This window comes from Nipponia nippon, unplaced genomic scaffold (genome assembly GCF_047370975.1).
Source record: "Nipponia nippon isolate SJK-2023a ecotype South Korea unplaced genomic scaffold, ASM4737097v1 scaffold_6, whole genome shotgun sequence".
In the NCBI taxonomy this organism is placed as follows: Eukaryota; Metazoa; Chordata; class Aves; order Pelecaniformes; family Threskiornithidae; genus Nipponia; species Nipponia nippon.
This window is the reverse complement of record NW_028262380.1, coordinates 46,230,987-46,249,456: the sequence shown is the minus strand read 5'-3', so window position 1 is coordinate 46,249,456 and position 18,470 is coordinate 46,230,987. Positions and strand designations below refer to the sequence as shown.

Genomic DNA, 18,470 nt, shown 5'->3' with positions numbered 1-18,470 from the left:
AGTGTGATGGGATATAGCCAATGCTAAGGAAAAACAAAATCTGAGGTAATGGGGAGAGTAGAATTTTTCTGTGAAAGCATGAATGTGTTTTAATAGCTCAAAGTAACTGAAAAGGACCTTATGGAAAAATAAATTAAAATTAAGCACGCAGAGGGGTTTAACAGACTAGATTCATGGGGGATAATCTTTTAGCAGAAAGAAAACAGAGGAAAGGAGAGAATCTTTGAAGGTAGCTGGTAGAGGAAATATAATCTTTGACTTCTATGAATGACACCAACTCTCACATCCCATTTTTTTTTTAAATGTTAGAAAGTTGGGGTTAAAATTATGGCTATTTAGTGTTTGACAAAAGTGCTGAAATTGTGGGCTTTTTGGTTTTGCTGGAAATGTTTTAGAATGCACTCTAGGATGGACGGGAAAAATATTAATTCCACTGAAAACTTGTTTTTCCTGAAGATGTTGACGTATTCTCACTGTTGAAAAATTATGGTGCTTCTTAGTTGATAGCTGATTTCTAAAATGTGCTGCAATGAAAACTGGCCTTGAAACAGTATATTTTTTTTTTTTTTTACTGACTCTTCTCTTTAGCTTATTTTGTGTCTCATTGGTTAGAGAGACCTTTCTAATCCCAGCATTAGGGTTTCTAATGGAGCATGTCACAATTTGAAGTAATTGAGAACAACATCTAACCAATCTCGGAAACATTGTTCATCTTTGCTTTTGCTTTTATTGTTCTTCTGTACATTATAATTATGTGATATTAATTTAATTTCAACAGTTCTCACTTTTACTGGTGTATCTTCTTTGTAAAATTTCAGGTTTGTTTTTAATATTAAAAAGCTGTTATCTGAAATGATAATAAATTACTTACATACAAATGGAGATGTGGAAAAACTCTCTGAGAAGTTAAGGAGGGGAAAATTCTCTATGTAATAAAGTACATGGTTATTTAAAGGTTAAATGTGAGACCTGTTATACCTGGATATTTACTACTGCTTACATTGCTAATTAAAGATATCTATCAGAAGAAAACTGTTGCTTTTTCACAATGGATATTGCAGCTTGTGAGATGACATGTTCTGCAATCTGTTCCTTCTGATTTAAGGTTCCTTCTGATTCAATACGGTAGTATTTTAAGTTTTGAGTTTTAGTACAAACCTGCAAAACATCAAAAAACCCTCAGTTATGTGAGAAAAGTTCATTATGAGATTCCTGCTGAGGGCAAAAGGAAGACCGTGTTTGTTTTACATGCTCTCAGGGTCTCTGTATGAGTTCTATAAGTGTAATGAACTGAGAAGTTATCTGGTCATTCCTTACACCAAAATAACAACAAAATGAACTATGTGCAAAAATAGCATGAAGAATACCAAAGAGGGAGAGGTATACCCATGTGGAGAGAGGGGACGGAGTGCACTGCAGAGCACGAGGGTGAGGATGCTGGGGGTCTAGGTATGATACGCTATGGAAAAGACCATTTTCAGCAGGGCAGTGAAGTTTTCACAGCCTAGGGAACAACATTAACTAGTCAGAGAGGTCCATTTTAAATCCTGAAATTGGAGATGATTTATTACTGCTGAACAGTTATATTTAAAAGAAGAATATATGGAGTGGAAGATCATGCTCACCAAAATTTGTGTACTCTACAGAAAAGTCAAGAGGTACCTTAGAGTCCATCCTGTGCTTACAAGTGCAAGACTTACAAGTCTTTTTTGAGAGAGAGAGTTTTGTGGGTTTTTTTTGTTTGGGTTTTTTTTGTTTGTTTGGTTGTTTTTTTTTTTTCAAAATATCCAAGAAAACTCTTGAGGGAAGTCCAATATAAATGTGTTATGGGATGGCTGTCCCTGGATTTAGGGTTGGGGTGTATGTGGGGAAGAGCCTTTTATTTGCTGCATGTGGAACTCGGGTTATCTAAACTTCTATAGACTTACCTTTAGTGAAGGACAATCTTGATAAGCTGAAGTAATGACATTTACTTATGTGTAAATGTTTGCAGGACTGTAGAAAGGTGGAAGGAATCAAAAGTATTGTTTTGATTATTAGCATGATTCTGCTACTATAATTCTTCTACGAATAGTGTTTTTAACAAAATGTTAATTCGTACTGTGGAAGACTTTAACATGTCTGAGCTTTCTTTCAGGTGATGCTGAAATTTTCAAATGTCCCTGGATTTATTTTTCAGAAACACTAGACATAGTATATAACATGCTAGGTGTGGCATAATTTATTTTGAAATTATAATCTAAACAGCTAAAACAAAATTGTCACTATTACTTCACTGGTTTAGTTTGTTTATTCATTTACAGTTATAGGGCACTTATTACAAAGATATCTTGAATACATCTGCATTGTACTAATAAAATTTATGGAAACTAGTAATTGAGGTCATGTGTTTAGCCCTCCATGTGAATGAATTGGTTGTATTGAATGAGTTAGGCGTATAAGTGGGGATGCAAAATGTCAATATGTATGGTCTCATTTTACTACTAAAAACCTAGATGATATGTCAAGTTACTAATTTTTTTTTTTTAGTTTTTTAAAAAGGTGACGATTTCTAATACCTTAATTGTGAATGTCTATAGGGGGACTTAAAGCTTACTGTATATTTTTTCAAGCAAAAAAAAATTCATTTAGGATCTAACATCTAAAGGCTTTGTATGAGGTTGGAAAAATACTCCTCTGTTTTAATGAATTTCATGAATGTTAATAAGCCAAACTGTTCAGACAAGGTCTTGCCTCTTAAGTAATGTTTTCCTACTCCTTCTCTTTCTTTGAGACCATTATGTAGATCTTGTGATGTCATAGTAACCTCCATGGCAACACAGACGTCATTAAGATGAAGCATAAGCAAAGCTGTCTTTATTCAAACCGTTTATTAAAATAATTTTTAAAAAAAGGAATAATAAAAAAGTAGGTTAGAAAAAAAGTTTTCCTCTTAGAATGTTTTCCAAGATAAAATAATATGAGAACTTCTAATTTAAAAATAAAACGAGGGTGATTTTTTCCAAATAAAGATCTTTTCTGTCAGCTGTTCCGATGAGGTACCTGCCTTTTAGCTTTCTGTACTAGAGACACGGCAAAGTTGAACTGCTGCAACAAGCTAAATTTTGTTGTTGCCAAGACTACTAGGTTCAGTTTTGTTTATCTATATATTTGTATATATAGTTTATAAATACAGATCTTGAATTTCACAGGAAAACTTCATAAACACATTTCTCTTGTTCAGTATATAGGAAAGGGTCATAAAGAACCCTAAGTGGTATTCTAGTCTGAAAAGTATTCAGGATCACCTGCTGCTATAAAGGCCCTGAGCATCTACCCTCATTTGCAGTAAATTTGCAAAACAATTAGTTATCCTTTACAACACTTTTTCAGATTGGGTTTTTAACTGTTTTTCAACTTAACTTTAGTTTTAAGGTAACATTATAAAAAGCTAAAGTGAAAAGCAACAAATTTGAAACTTTACTTGATTTTTTTTTTTTTACATAAACTAGGCAAACTCTAGGTAAAATTTTAAAATTAACCACACTTTTCAAAAGAGTAGCCTGTACTAAAAGAAAAACTATGTGAAGATCATAAGGCACAAGTTTCAGGGGTTGACTGAAGGGACTTTCTCTGGAAGCAAACCTCCAGAAGCTAGCTAATTTCAAATGATTCACTGTGGATTTTCTGAAACTTCTTTTGAAGTGCTTTCAGTAGTCAGCTATAAATTACCAGATTAATGCAACCTCTGATCTGGGTTGTATTTGCATAAGAATTAAGGAAATCCCTATGAGTATTACATAGGTAAAGCACCATTGCCTGTCAGCTGTAAGGATGCTAACTAAACGTGTTCAAAATACTGAAAAAGTTTACTAAAGCTTTCAGCTGGAGTTCATTTGAACTTTCACCCATTTTTAGCAGGAATTATTTAAAGCATTAATATACTATAAACATGCTTATGTGATAAATTTAGTGTCCTTCACACAGACTGGTTAGTTGTCAGGTGTTCTCTGGCTGACTCACTGGGTTCTTCCCTGCTTTACACCCTCCTGCTGCAGCATCGGGGTTATTGCCCTTGACACCGTGATTCCTCTTCCCCCGCAGGCAGCGGGTAGTTTGGGTCCCAGATGAAGCAAAGGAGCTGCAGTGATGTTTGAGGCTTTTTCGTCTTGTGAAACACCCCCCTAAAGTATTATTAAGTGGCATGTACTTAGCTGTGATGTTGCAAGTCCCTTCCCTGACACATGAGCTGTTGTATCAGAGACTGTAAACATCTAAGCTATCATGTGACACTGGATAAGTCTAATCATCCTTATCCATGGCATGTAGTGAGCTCATGTCTCCAGGATTTGCAAACAGTGACAGGTCTGCAAATGCCTCTTCAACTCATATTCCGGTTGCTAGCATCTCAGTTTTCCTCTCAACTGAAAAGCATTTCTGTAAAGCAGCTATTTCTTTTGCTGAAAAAAGTGCTATCAATATAACAACATTGTGAGAATTAAAGAAGTTAAACAAAAGGTGAATTTATTGATTATTTTGATATGTAGATGACTGCCACGGTTTAATTAAAAATTATATTTAACACAAGTCAAAGAGCAGCTTGGGGATTCACTCGCATACTTGCTTACTTTTTCTAAAAGACAGGCACTAATTCAAATGAGAATCAGAAAAGTCAGCCTATATTATACAGAAGATCAAATTATATGATAATGATCCTTTGTCTTTTAGTTGACAAACCCTTGCTGTCATACTTTCCAGTGTGTGGGGAAACCCACTGCTGCTTTTCCTCCTTGCATCATCCCCAGCGGAGGGCTGTTCACGTTAGAGCTGCTCTGCATGCATGAAGGGCTCTGTCTTTTTTTCCGAGGGGTCAGAAAACGGCCATGCCAAATTTAGTTTTCGTCAGAACACTTAAGCATTCCTCTAGGGATGGCTTGTGTATGCATACACACTTCTAAATTGTACCTTTCTTTTGTTTCATCTCTGTCAAGGGCAAGTTGAGTGGAGGAACAGTGTGCGTTTCACAGCACATTCATGTGAAACCTAGCTTGGTTAGAATAAGCCATTAACAGGGGCTGGTGTTTTAATTCTTTTCTGGACATACCAAAATGAGACGTGGTATTTTTTAATAACTTGACTGAATCCCTTAATATCTCCCGAAGTGGCAGATAGAAAATACTCCCCATTTTTTTCCATCTAGACTTCAAATAACTACTGCTCTCTAATATTTCATTCAGGAATGCGGTGTGACTGGGTTGCTTTAGAACTAAATCTAATGTGTTTTGGCATTGTTGCAAGTTAAACGTTGATTATTACATCAAGATTTGACTTTGGGATTTGTCAGAGACCAGACATTCTGCTCATGTTTGCTTCTGTATCATCAGAGAATAATGGATGCAGTGATGGAAAGCAGCTGCTGCTGACGTCTGAGGTCATGGTGCTGGTATGAGGAAGCAGTGCCATGCAGCATGCGCAGGTGGGACGTGCAGGCAGGGGTCTGGCCAGAGGAACGGTGGCTCCTCTGTGCTCCGAGGCTGAGAAGTGAAGGGTAGAGGGGGCAACACAGTGGAGAGAGCATTTGAATGTAAATCGTGATGGTAGTAATAGCATTTGCAGGGTGGGTGCTACCCAAAAGCAAACGGAGACTCTTTGCGTTACATAACTTCAAATTCTAAATATGTTTAACACAATACCTCTGGACTTAATTTTGGCAGTTTTCTGTGATTCTGCTAAATGTAGATGTCAACTGGAGCAATGTAATTTTTACAAAAAGGGTTTGGAGGTATTGGGTTTATGTAACTCAAGATCTGGTTTTATTATGAATATGTTAAAAGCTTGGGAAACTGAACTCAACTCAAGCCTTGTGCTTACAGATTTATTCAGGTACAGTCTAGCAGAGAAAAGGATTAATTTCAGGGACAGTGGGGGAGGGAAAACATTGACTTTAATCTCCATGTATATTTACATGTCCTGTATTGGCAAATAGTGCACAGTGGTGACCTTAAGCCGTAGGCTTTTTTGTACATTGCATTTCAAAACTTCAGAAGAAAGGTTTTGAATATCTGATTGCTAGAGTTTTGGCATAAATCATTTCAATAATCATGCATTACGTTTCTAGTTTCAGTATCTCTTAGAACTTTTTTTTTAAAAAGCAAAATTTATATGGAATTTATTTGCTCACATAAATATACCATAGAAAATTCTAAGAACTTGAGAAACAAGAACGTGTTACTTGTATTTTTCCTTGCTCTAGAACGTGTCTAAATGGAGTGTGCTTTTTGACTTAAAAGAAATGCTAATTAAATAGACTTTATTCTAAAACAGCAGCTTCGTTCCAAATACTGCATTTGCAAATACATAAAACTATAAGAATATTTTGCACTTTAAAATGTGCTGAAGAATGTGTACGATATAGATGACCATACTTTATGGAGCTTTCTTTGTAAGACTTAGATGTAGTTTCACTAAGACTTGTGATTCATATGTGATTTAATTATTACTTTAAACTAGTGCAAGGTGGTGAATATCAAAAGAAATAAAGGTTAAGATTACATGATAGGAGGAAAAACTAAAGTTTTATATGTCCTTTTGAAAAATAGTTGTCACCAGTGAAACTGGTTTTTCTGTGACCGATCCTTGATTTTTAAGAGGAAGGAAAAAAAGGGCTTCTCACTGAAAAACCTTTTCTTGGTGTTCATTGTCAGTGGAGTTTTCTTCAGATTCTGCATCACTTTTGATGAATGCATTTACATTCCAGTGCTGAGAAATATCTTTCCATTTGGGAGCTGGGCTGACGTGAAAACAGGAATGTGGAGGCCTCAGACGAGGGGACAGGACTGAATGCTGATAGGGAAATGTTCCCTCTTCAGTAGCTGCCGCCTTTTCTGCGAGCTTTGAAAAGAGCATCTGTGTGCGTGTACGAGTATTTCTGGGGACCTGGGGAAATGGATGGGTCATGTCTGGAGAAAACTACCCTGTCCTCCAGTGTCATGATAATAGTAGAAAGTATAGAATGAGTCACCCTCAATACCTGGAAGTTTTTGGCTGTCTCTACGTGTAAGTGCTTATAAAAATTAATGTTACTTGTATCCTTAGGCGTTTCAGTTAATGGAGGTACTTTGTTGTTTTGCTTTTATTAGTAAATCTAATAAATTTGAAGGGGAGGAAATGCAGACGGTGGTCTTAAATTATTCTCATGTTGCTGTTGGTTAGCCACTGCACTAATTGTAGTGTTAGAATTGTAAAGTTTTTTTTAATGAAAACTGAAAGTATAAACTTGGTAAACATGGAAACCCTTAGCTTTCACTTAAAACTTGTCCACTGTTAACCAGCGTGTTGTAAACTGTAATACATCTGTTCTTTAGCCAACTGTGTATGTTTTGAGTATAATGAGTTATAAGATGAGATATGTATGTAGTAAGGTACACCTTCAGAGAAGGGAACTGTCATCTACAGTCAGTGTAAACTCAATTTTAGAATGCATTAGAATGGAAATGAAGCTGTAAATTACTTACATGGATTAAAATACCTACTTTTAACAACCATAATAATTAAATTTTGTTTTTTAATACTAATGAAATTATTTGGAAATAATGCTTTTGAATAGGCAAGCGGGAAATTAGACTTTTTGTCAATTGCTTCAGGAAACAGTATAGTTAGGGAGCAGATGCTTGGGGACAATATTTAACCTTGTAAGAGGATGGGGTTTTTTATCATCCACTTTCAAAATTGCTATTGTAAAGTGGATTCCTGCAAATAAAATTGTTTTGTATATCTTTAAGGTTTTTTAAAAGTAGATTTGTATTTGCATCATGCATTCAGTAGCTGTATGGGGAATAAAAGTAACTGTGATAGAAAAGGACTCCAGAAGTGAAATTGCCTTTAGGACAGGTACTGAGGAGAGCATCTGTGAAGTTAATACTCAGGGAATGTCAAGTCAGAGCTTATGTGGTAGCAGGAAAAAAAAGTGTTGGAAAAACTGCTGCAAAACAAGGTTCTTTGGGGAATTCAGGTGAGGTGGCAATATCTTAACCAGGCAGCCTTCTGGCTCTCTAAATTACTGTTATAACCTCTACATCCCATATTGACAGCCACCATTGCAAAGATAACTTTACACTGCCTGAGCTTCCTTTGATGAAATTCTCTCATGCACATCACCGATTGAGAGAAAATAGTTGCAAAGCTGGGATTCTCTCAGTTGCATCACTGACTTAATAGTTGCTATTTTTAGGAGTTGAAATTAATAAGGCTTAGGTAGGAGAGAAGATTTTATCTTCATGTAATAAGAAAATTTTAATTGAAATTATTATGGAATAATATGATACAACCAAATGTGAAGTGTATATTATGTAAAATTCTCTACTGCATTTTAAACACAGAAATGTGGTTTAACCTTAAGCTCCCTAGTGAAGTCATATATCCACAGGCTTATTTCACACTACAGTAAGGGAAGGCAAATCCATGGTCCATTGAAATTGGTTAATAAAGGCTTTCTACATTTTACTTTAGCCAGTGCTCATGTAGGCTGCATAGTTTGTGATAAATCTGGGTAGTCAAACTCACTTTCTATGGTAAGTCTGGTCTAGCATCAAAATTTGGAAAGAACAGTGTCTAGCAGAAGTTACTAAAATAGAGCTGGTATTATGAAGATAATCTGTCAACCCTGCCACTGAAACTTTATTTGCTGCTACTGTTTCTTTGTGATACCTAGGATCCCTCAAGGCAGCTTGCATCTCAGCTTGTGGTCCCTTGTATGAAGCCCTTCTCCTGGTACTTTATAAAAGGCTTTACAGCTTGGGCTTTTTGATCAGCTCAGTAAACAGACTGTATTACGTATTGGGTATTTGCTTCTTTTTACTGCTTACTAGTATTTTAAGTAACTTATTTTCAGTTATATCAAGGTTGTTTGATGGCTTCCTCTGCCTAGTGGCTGGCTACTGCAGCTAGGGATTTTGGGTGGAGAAGAGTGCCACTGAAGTCCTTTTTCTCTGGTCTTTGCTTTTTGCTCTTGTGTGAAGCTCTGAGAATTAATTCTGATAAGACTTACTGACTTTGATATCAGTCATCTGAATTGAAACAGTGGGATTGGTGGTGCCCTAAGATCCCAGTTGTTTCTCAAAGTTGCATGTCAACAGGTATTTGCGTGACTGTGTGTAGGTATCAAAGTGTGGTTCTGCAGCAGACAGTATGTGACGCTGTGATGCGTGTTCTACCACAGTCAGAGCTGGACACTTCTGAAGTGTCCAGACATAGTGGACAGTGACAAGACAGTTTCCTGATTTTCACTGATTATGTGAATTCCTCACTGATGGTGAATTTTCAGCAGCAGATTGGAAATCAGGAGGTTTAGCTGGGATGGCATATCTGAGAACTGCAACACTTGAAAGGTCATTTAACTTTCTTCTGCCTTGACTGACTTGTCTTTTTGCCTACAATACTTCACAAAGATTGCATAGTTTGTTTGCAGCCTGAAGTGCCTTGTGATCTTTGGTCAAAGATAATACATACGTGTGATGTACTGTCTGCTCTGATAAATTCCATGTTGTCATGGGAATCTGAGCAGTACAGCAATGATGTGGTTATTTGCTGCAAGAACCAGTGTGTTACTGGGAACACAAATCAATAATTTTTTTTATAGTAATTCCATGCATGCCTTCTGTCTTAATATGTTCACTACCTGTTCCCTTGTGCTGAAAGGTAAAATCCAAACAAGATATTCAAGAATAGAAAAGCACGTCCAAAACATGGCTTTTTCTTTTTACTGTGTTTGCTAATGCTTGAAACTTTTGGATGTCAGCAGTGATTAGCAACAGGCAGAAGTTTAAAGTTGATACTTACAGCCAGCAGTAGAGGAAGAAGAAATGGTGGAGTGGAAAAGTGTATATGCGTTTTCTGTTGAAATTAGTGTTTGCTGTTGGGCTAGAAAATGGGCTGGCAAAAAATACAGCACTAGTGTATTCTAGACCAAAACCAATGGTTACAAAGAGGGAGACAAGGATCTGCAAGAGGAAAGGGAATATTCCTGTGTTTGTTTTCAATTAGAACATCAAATAAGTTGACTTCCTAATCACCATTTTTGCATTGTTGTTTTTCAATCAATGAGCTTATTTACTTTCTCCTTTCTCTCCCCCTTCTTTCCTTTTTTTCAGGAAAAACTGTGTGTGTGGATCAGGTTAATGACCAAGAAAATAAGTTTGTCACTTTTGCAGCAGTCTAATGAATCAAGATAATGGCTTCATTTTCTGACAATTAAGAGTAGTTGAAATTGTGTAAAATTCAAGATGGCATTGTAGAGTAAAGCACCCTGTGTTTTGTTGCTGGACTGTAGGAGGAAGCATGTGTTTGCCTCTAGGAAAATACGCATTTTGTCGAGAGCCTTCTTTATTGAATGTTCCTTTTCAAGAGGCTTAGTATTCTGGAAAATTTTTTCTATTGTACAAGTCCCATGTACCATTAAATGCGATTATTATTTTGATGAATAAGCACAGCTGGCATTTCTTTTCAATATCTGACTTGCCTTCTTTTTGAGCTATAAACGTGCTGTTGTCAAGAGATTAGCCTTTTGGTGTAGCAAGTTAAATTGTTCATTTCTACTAATCGCCAGGCGGGACAGGAGAATAGATATAAACTGGCTAGATAGACTGTTCCGAATGGTACATGAACTTCTTCAGTTTGCTTGTTATGAAATAAAGCTTAAAGTTACTTTTCACAAACATCATAGCTTAAGCGCGTCACCGTGACTGTGCATTACAGGATTGGTTAAAATTCAGATTTTATAATTTTATTTTTCATAAACTTATTTAATAGCTGTTGCCCTGTGAGCTTCAGATAGGAGGGTTTCCGATGCCTGTTGCATGGTGCCCGGTTGAGGAAACGGAAAGGCTAAATAGTTACATTGGCTCTTGGCAAATTTTAGGGCAGGTTTGTTACAGGCTTGTAGCCTTACAAGAGGGGTCCTGAAGTTCCAGCCATTTTGTCATCTCTCCTACCTTCCTCTCTGTGACGGGAAAGGTCTGGCATTGACCTGGCAGGCTTAAATATGAACTACGTGGAGGGGAAGCACATACCCCAGAAACAAACTTTAGCTGGTTATCTTTTCTTCTGCTGTGATGGCGTGTGATTGAGGATCTAACCATAAAGGTCTTGTATTTCACTGAATTATGTACTTATTCTCTGCACTCTACCTTTACCACTATTTCAAGGATTCTTTGTAGTTAAGCCTGTAGACACACACATTCATTTATTACAGGCAGAGCACTTCAGAAACTGAAACTAAAATAGCTTTGTATTTTATCCTACAGGAAGCAAAATAGTATCATGCTTAATTATTGCACTAAGGTGGGAATGTGTCGTGAAAGGCAGAAAAACCTTTTGTCCTCATCTGTTCGATTTGGGAATAGTCTCACATTCAGCATCCTTATTTTATTAATTTATTTTAAGTAAAAAAGAGCTAACTGAAGTTGATCAGCCTTTTCATTCTTTCCTTGCTATGCTAGTTAGCTTTCTTTGTAGAAATGCAGATAGCTTAGGTAACTTAATACTGTAATATCAGAAGATACTAGATCAAACTCTGTAATGTAGCTCAGAATCAACCATGCATCTTCAGTAGACAGCACTTGATTGACACTTGTTTTAGTGTTAATAGAATTATTTAGCAAATACTCTTAGTAAACTATGTAGATACAAAATACACGGCTCTTGGTATCCTTGGGTATCAGTTACTTGTCGAAGGACATATGCATGAAACTTGTATTGTGCAGAGGTATGTACGTTTTTTCTATGCTTTATAATATCTGGAGAAGATGTAAATATGCTTACGGACTGTGTTATAGCTCTGACTTTTGTTCTGACTGAAGTATTTTTGTTCCTCAGTTTTGGCAAGCGTTCTGCAGGAAGCTTCAGGCGTGGCTGTGAATGCATTGTTTTAGAGCCATCTGAAATGATTGTGGTAAGAATATTTTCATTCAGTTGCTTTCAAATTTTACAGACCAGCTTTGGTAACACTTCAACTTCCAATAAAACTGGAAGAGTTTTCTGTTTTGCACATGGTCTTTTTATAAATCTAAGATGTCATACATAACTTTCTTGCCATTCTTTGCACACATACTTGCATTGTTTGGGTGATAAAGGCATCTTTTTTATATTGCTTTTATGTTTACTTTTGCAGATTTCTTGTAAAACTAAAGTTTTCTTGTGCTAGCAGAATAGCAGAACAGTTTGTGTTTTTTTTTTTTTTTTTAAAGCTGCTTTATTATTATAGGTAAGCATAGATGCTTTAAAGTATTAATCTCCAGTTAGCTTAAGTAATTAATGTTTCATTGAATTAAATTTATTCTCAGCTGTCTGAGGTTTTAATAAGCAGTTTGAACATTTTAAAATTCTACTGACTTTTTGGGGTGAAGGTTATTTTGTTAGCAGTATCTGCTGTAGTCCAGTGGCAGAACAGCATTGTCCCTGAGGGTTCGCAGGCTCAAAAGTTTTTAGCTGCCACCTCAGGGTGCATCATCTGAACAAATGCACAATCAACAGGCTAAATGTGTTTTGGTTTTTGTTGTTTTTTTTTTTTTTCTGTCACACAGCGATCAGTTCATAATATGGGCATGACAATTATTTAATCCATATATAGATGATGGTTCAAATATAGGCTGTGACATGAAACATTTTTTTCCTAAAAAGTGACAGTTTCTGTAAAACTTGCAGAAGCTCAAGAAATTATGGTCTAGCTTTAGGCTTGTAGAAGAGATTAGGTTACTTGTTTAAAGTTGATTTGTAAAAAGAGTAGCTTTTCAACTTACCTTCATGCAATGCAGGCATGCTTTTGTGGGTGTTATGCTCTTTGTGATTTCACTATAAGCAGATAAAGATGATTGTGTAATGGTAGCTTTTTCTGTGGGATGTTTGTTATATCTCCCTCTTCCAATTCTAATTAAGAAAATCATCTTATGAAGCTAATACAATATAGTAGGAGACACAGAAGGCATACATGAGAAATGCCAGGTGCTTTTATGCTATCCCTAACTAAAGCTCTCTGTAACTTTACTTTGTAAAGAAGCATCTTCTCAACAGCAGCCTGTTATGCCTCCCCATTTGTCCCTGTATTAGCCCTCTGATTTGTCTGACTGGTTTGTGTAACTTGTATCTGACCACAATTTCGGGCAACAGTTTATTGTCCCAGATTTGTTCACTAGAAGTATACAATTTGGTGGTAGCTGTGTGGATGTCCGTCTGTCTCGCTTCTGCATTCCTTGATAAGTTTTATAAGGAAGAGTGATATAAAGATAGGCATAGGGAAAGGAGATGACTGAACAACAAGAGCCCAGAAGAAATCTTCTGGGCTGATAGATAATGTTGGGTCAGGGGCAGGTACTCCCATATGCATCATCTTAGTCCAAAAAAAACCAAAACCTCTAGAGTTTTGGGAAAGCTGAAACTGAACTTTTAGCTTCAATCCATCCTTTCAAAGGAATAATTGTACCTTGAGTAAAAAGAATCCCATCCCCAGAGTTTGTCGGGCACAGTAACTTTCAGTCTCAGGGCTGGATGGGGTCACTCTGTGGGGAGGAGAAGGAGGAGGGGTGTAGGGTGTGAGTGTCACTGTGTCAGATGTGGAACAGATACTCAGTGGTGATGGAGGTAAGTGTTACCAGCTCTTCCTGGTGAATCAGAAACTGTGTTCATCCCCTTGTATTAGTACACTCAAAGTTGTATTTGGTGACATGAGCTGACTAGTATGTGACACTTCTGACACAAATACGCTGCAAATTCCTGGGAGTATTTTGTCTAATATTTCTCTTCCTTGTTGAAAAATATGGAGAAACCTTGCAAGATGCCTCATAAGCTCTTATCTGCATCTTCAGAAATACTATTTATCACTGGGGCGTGGAATTGAGTAGAAGAATGAGTTAACTGAATCCCTGTATATGGCCAGTCCTGAAAGTGGTGGTTTGTTTGTTTTTTTTTTTTTTTCCTCATTTCCCTGTTAGTCTGGAGTAAGGTTTCTATTAGTAGGAAGAACACAGAAGAGATGTTGATTTTCAGCCAAATTGCAGTAAAAAGATTGTTCTCCTCTTTCAGGAAAACCAGCATTCCTAGTTCAAGTTTTTTCATTGCAGTATACTGTTGTGTAGTAATTTAGGATGTCTTTGAAGACTCTGAAACCAAGACGACTAATTTTATATTAGGATATACCTAATATGGTTTTTTTATTTTATTCTCTCTGCTGCTGTTTTGAAGTGATTTGTTTTTATGTAAATCCAGTCTATCAAAAATCCTTCTTTTACACTCCCAAAATACTTGAAGTAAATAGTAAAACCAGTGCTGCCTGTTGAAGAGCAAAGCCTTTGCCATAGGTTGGTTAGGGAAGAGCCCAAGTGACAAATAGAGGTCAGGAGGAAAACTACCAAGTGCATTCTCATACCAGATTTCTTTTTTTAATGTACTGAGTGGTGAAATGTTTGTATTTGTGGAAGAATAAGAGGGGAGGAACGAGAGAATGGAGGGGTGACCATTTATCTTCTGTCATTTTTGAAAAGTGTTCATACTCAGTGATGCTGTTCATGCCAATGTTTACTTTTTTTGTCATTCCTGTGGGCATTTGATTTTTATTTTTTTTTTTTTTTGGGTAGTGGCTTCACTCTTAGTGCTGAAAATGCAGGAAATTCAAAGCTAACTGCTGTTTTTTGAAAATCAGGTTTGTTGTGTTTCTAACCATAAGAAACATTTTTATTTGTAATGGGAAATGACACTTTCTTGCATCTGTTACAGGTTGATTATATGGATGAAAATGAGGAGTATTTTCAGCGTCAAGCTTCTCATAGGCAATCTCGAAGAAGATTTAGGAAAATCAACCAAAAAGGGGAGCGACAAACAATTATTGATACTGTTGACCCTTATCCTGTGGGGAAGCCACCTCTACCTAGAGGCTACCATACGGTAAGCTGTCTGTATTTATGGTTCACAACAAGATAGACAGGAAAACTGCTGAAAATAAAACAATCAAAATGGCTAAACTTGCTGGTATTTTTAAAGAAGTGTGTTCATAGAAACATAGAGGGAAGTTTTCCCCTTAAAATACTGTGAATTTAGCTCCATCATTACATGAACATGTGTGCAACTTGCATCTTAGTTCAGAGTTGAAAGCGCATTTTTTTATGACCGTGAATGTCACGTATTATTTCTTAATGTTCCAGTCATTGTTTGAAATTGTGAAAGAAACTATGTTCTCATTTCCTTTTGATATTAGGTTCCCATACGAATAGTTTAGTGTACAGTGTTAAAAGGTCACTTAGTGAAGCGCTCGTTCACATATATGATAACAGTTGTTGCCTGAGAAGGACTGTGCTGCATTGCAGTAAGCCAAATTCTTGGATTAAATCTGTCATTTCTTTTTGGTGTCCAGAACTTAAATGTCAAATTAACCTTTACCAGTGTCTGCCTCGAGCCCTTTATACTTGGGTTTCAGTGAGCTACATAGTTTGATCATCATCAGGGAGATCATTTGGTCATTTTACTTGATTTTTTTTTTTTTTTTTTGGGGTTATCTTACATGTTGAAAGTTTCCAGGCTTTCTCTTGAGATGAAAATAAACTAATAATTAAAACTTATTCTACAAAGTATTTTATATAGCTTTTAAATTGAGAAAAGCTCCATTAGATTAATATGTTTGTTTGGTATTGATTTAAACTGTAAGCAAAGTACTGGAAAAGCTGTTTGTCTTTGTCTCTCACTTATTTGTTTAAGCCCCCAAATCTGCTTGAACCATAAAGGCATGGGCATAAATAACTTTATGCATGTTCAATCTCATTGAGTTTATTGGGCTGAATTTTGCACGATGGAAGCCACATACATATAAATTTGCAGGATTAGAGCTTTAGTGTTTTTAAAGTACTGTCTTTGATCCAATGCAGTTGTAGTTTTTTTCCATTTTTCCTTCTTTATCCTTATTCCTTGACTTGTTTGCCAGTTCCCTGTATATTCCATGTGTGTCTGTAAGTGTGTAGATGTTTGATTACATCTGTTAATTATTCAACTCATGAGGAAAAGCCTGTATAATTACCTTTTATGCCAACAATTTGTTTTTGTTTATACGAGAGCTTTTAATGGTTTAATTTTCAGTGCAGTTTTAATTGCTGCTAAATTTATTATGGATTGAGCCAGTTCACTCGGTTTGAAGATGAAACATTTTACTGGTCTGTTTTTGAAAAAAATAAATCTGTGGTATTGTACTTTGTAGGAATTACAGGAAGAATTACTTTTGTTCATATCATTTAGACGTGTATGTTGTGCTTAGCGAACAGTTCTAGTGTGATTTTTATCTAACTCTAGAAGGGCAATATTTAGATTACACACAGCGCCATTTGCATTCAGAGGTCCATGCCTGTTGTATAAATTTCACTTTAGGTATGCCTAATGAGTTTTTGTAAGCTTAACGCTGGTACTAAGAGCAAAAGCCCATTGTGTGCCATTCTGTTGTGTGAGTTCATAATGATTTTGTGTATGTGTTGGGAAATTCATTGCAAGTGAGATTTCATATTGAGTTGGAAGAGATTGCCAAATAAACTGTAAAATTTGCAATAATTACAGTCAAATGTTGCTTTAAAAAGTGTAATATGATGCATATGACCGACTTTTTTTTCTCTTTTTTCAAAGCAAATAGACTCAGATAAGCTCAAATGAGCTTTACAATGTAGTCAAGGATCTCCATGCTGGCCCATTCCCTCCTATTTTTACAGTACTTGGTGATCTTGTATACATTGTTCTCCCATTCACTTCTATTACCAATATTATTTCTGTTGCTTTAACCATACATGTTAAAGGCTGCATTGTCTTTTCTCCCTTCCTATTTTGTGTCCCTTGACCTCATTTTTTAGTCTTAATTTCTTGAAAAATTGACTGAAGAAAGCAGGGTTTGGGGGTGTGTGTTTTTGTCGTATTTTTAAATGCAGGAATTCAAATCATATTATAACACAGATCTTGTGGACTTGTTGCCCATCCATTCTTTGGTCAGCATCTGTCAGGGTCTCATCTTTGGTTCTACTTCTGAATTTTGGATAAATAAACAAAGAAGCATTAAAAAATGCAGATGTTCAGGTGCTGCAGTAAATAATACGTTAAGGCAAATTAAAAAAGGATTAAGATGATGCGTTTGTTTTCAAGTTTGCCCTTCCTTGTGGATGTGTTCTGGTTTAGGTGTTAGGTACATAAGATTCAAAGTAATTAATCTGCTTTGGTAGCATCCTCAAAATCATCACAAAATGTGTAATTTTCTTATATTTTATTTTACTCTAAATCCATAGTTACTATGTAGAATGATCTTCTGTTTGTTTGTTTGTAAATTATTGATGCTTTATTTGCAGTAGTCTCCGAATGCTTTTCTTCAGAAAGTTCAAACAGGATTTTCTGAAGAAAGTTTTCTATAGCTTCGTGAAAACATAGAGTGAAATGTAGAGCTTAAATGAAGATGCATGGCTGAGCTTTTCAGGAATTAAAAATTAAATGCAGTGTTCTCGGTTGTGGCATGGCTTTCTGCAGTAGATCAACTTGTAGAAGACAGCGGACCCTCATTAACATAACTTTAACATTATCTTCATAGTGGTGGAATGTACTATGGCATGTCTGATAATGTTCATCTTTTCCTTTCCTCCTATATGGCATTCATTTCATTTTGGCTCACAGGAATGCACTAAACCTCAGGTATTGTAACTTACTGTGTATGGTCCACTAACAATTTACTTGTGGGTTTGCAGTGTGATATCATAATACTGATGCAATGTTATGACTAAAATTGCCTCCTAGCCTTTGCTTTGATACTTGAGCAATGTCACTATGATATAAAAATACTAACGTAAATGTGGAATTTGGACACAGCATAATGTCTCTTGCCCAGCTTGATTGACCTTTCTTCCGTGCTTTGTTGTCCTGTGAATTAGAGAAAATGGAGACTAATAAGTGAAGGGTATATATAAAATATTTAGTGTTTGACAGACACTTTCTCAAGTATCTCTTTCATGACACAGAGGACTAAATCTTTGATTTTGATTTAAAAAATAGGCCCCCTGTAGCTACTTAGTACCTGTAAATCACTAAATGGAGTATGGTAAGATGAGCACCAGAGATGCAACGGAAAGTTTTTTTTGTTAGCTGAAAACTTGTAGCAGTGCTTCTTTCTTGTTTTCCGTTCTGATGATGTGTACTGATTTGGAATAAAGCAGTTGGATTTTGTAGAGTCCTATCAAAGTATGTGTAAATGGCCATTATTTGAAAGGCTGAAGAGTTGGACACAGGCTTGCCAAGCTAGGGAGAAGAGTGTGCCTGAGGCGAGTCAAATATCTTGGAATGGCACCAAACCAAATAAGATGTAGAAGTTTTGACTGACATCAGATCTCAAATACAGTCAAAGTAATCTGACGATCTGAGTGACGTCTTTTAAACTTAAGCTGCATTTGTAATTGCATTTGTTGATGCCACAGTGGGTAAATATGCCAAAGTGAGTG

General features: G+C 36.2%; 1 protein-coding gene across 7 annotated transcripts in view; it reads left to right on the top strand.

Moving 5' to 3' along the window:
- RAPGEF2 (Rap guanine nucleotide exchange factor 2) overlaps positions 1-18,470 on the top strand; it is a 192,080-nt gene that overhangs the window by 86,730 nt on the left and 86,880 nt on the right. For 4 of the 7 annotated variants that reach the window (XM_087736388.1, XM_087736380.1, XM_087736377.1 and 1 more), the window contains exons 5-7: positions 11,851-11,926; positions 14,743-14,910; positions 17,653-17,670. In XM_087736388.1, coding sequence (XP_087592514.1) covers positions 11,851-11,926; positions 14,743-14,910; positions 17,653-17,670 — 262 coding nt within the window. The remainder of the gene's footprint in view (positions 1-11,850; positions 11,927-14,742; positions 14,911-17,652; positions 17,671-18,470) is intronic. The other 3 variants (XM_087736382.1, XM_087736378.1, XM_087736381.1) reach the window with 1 other exon arrangement.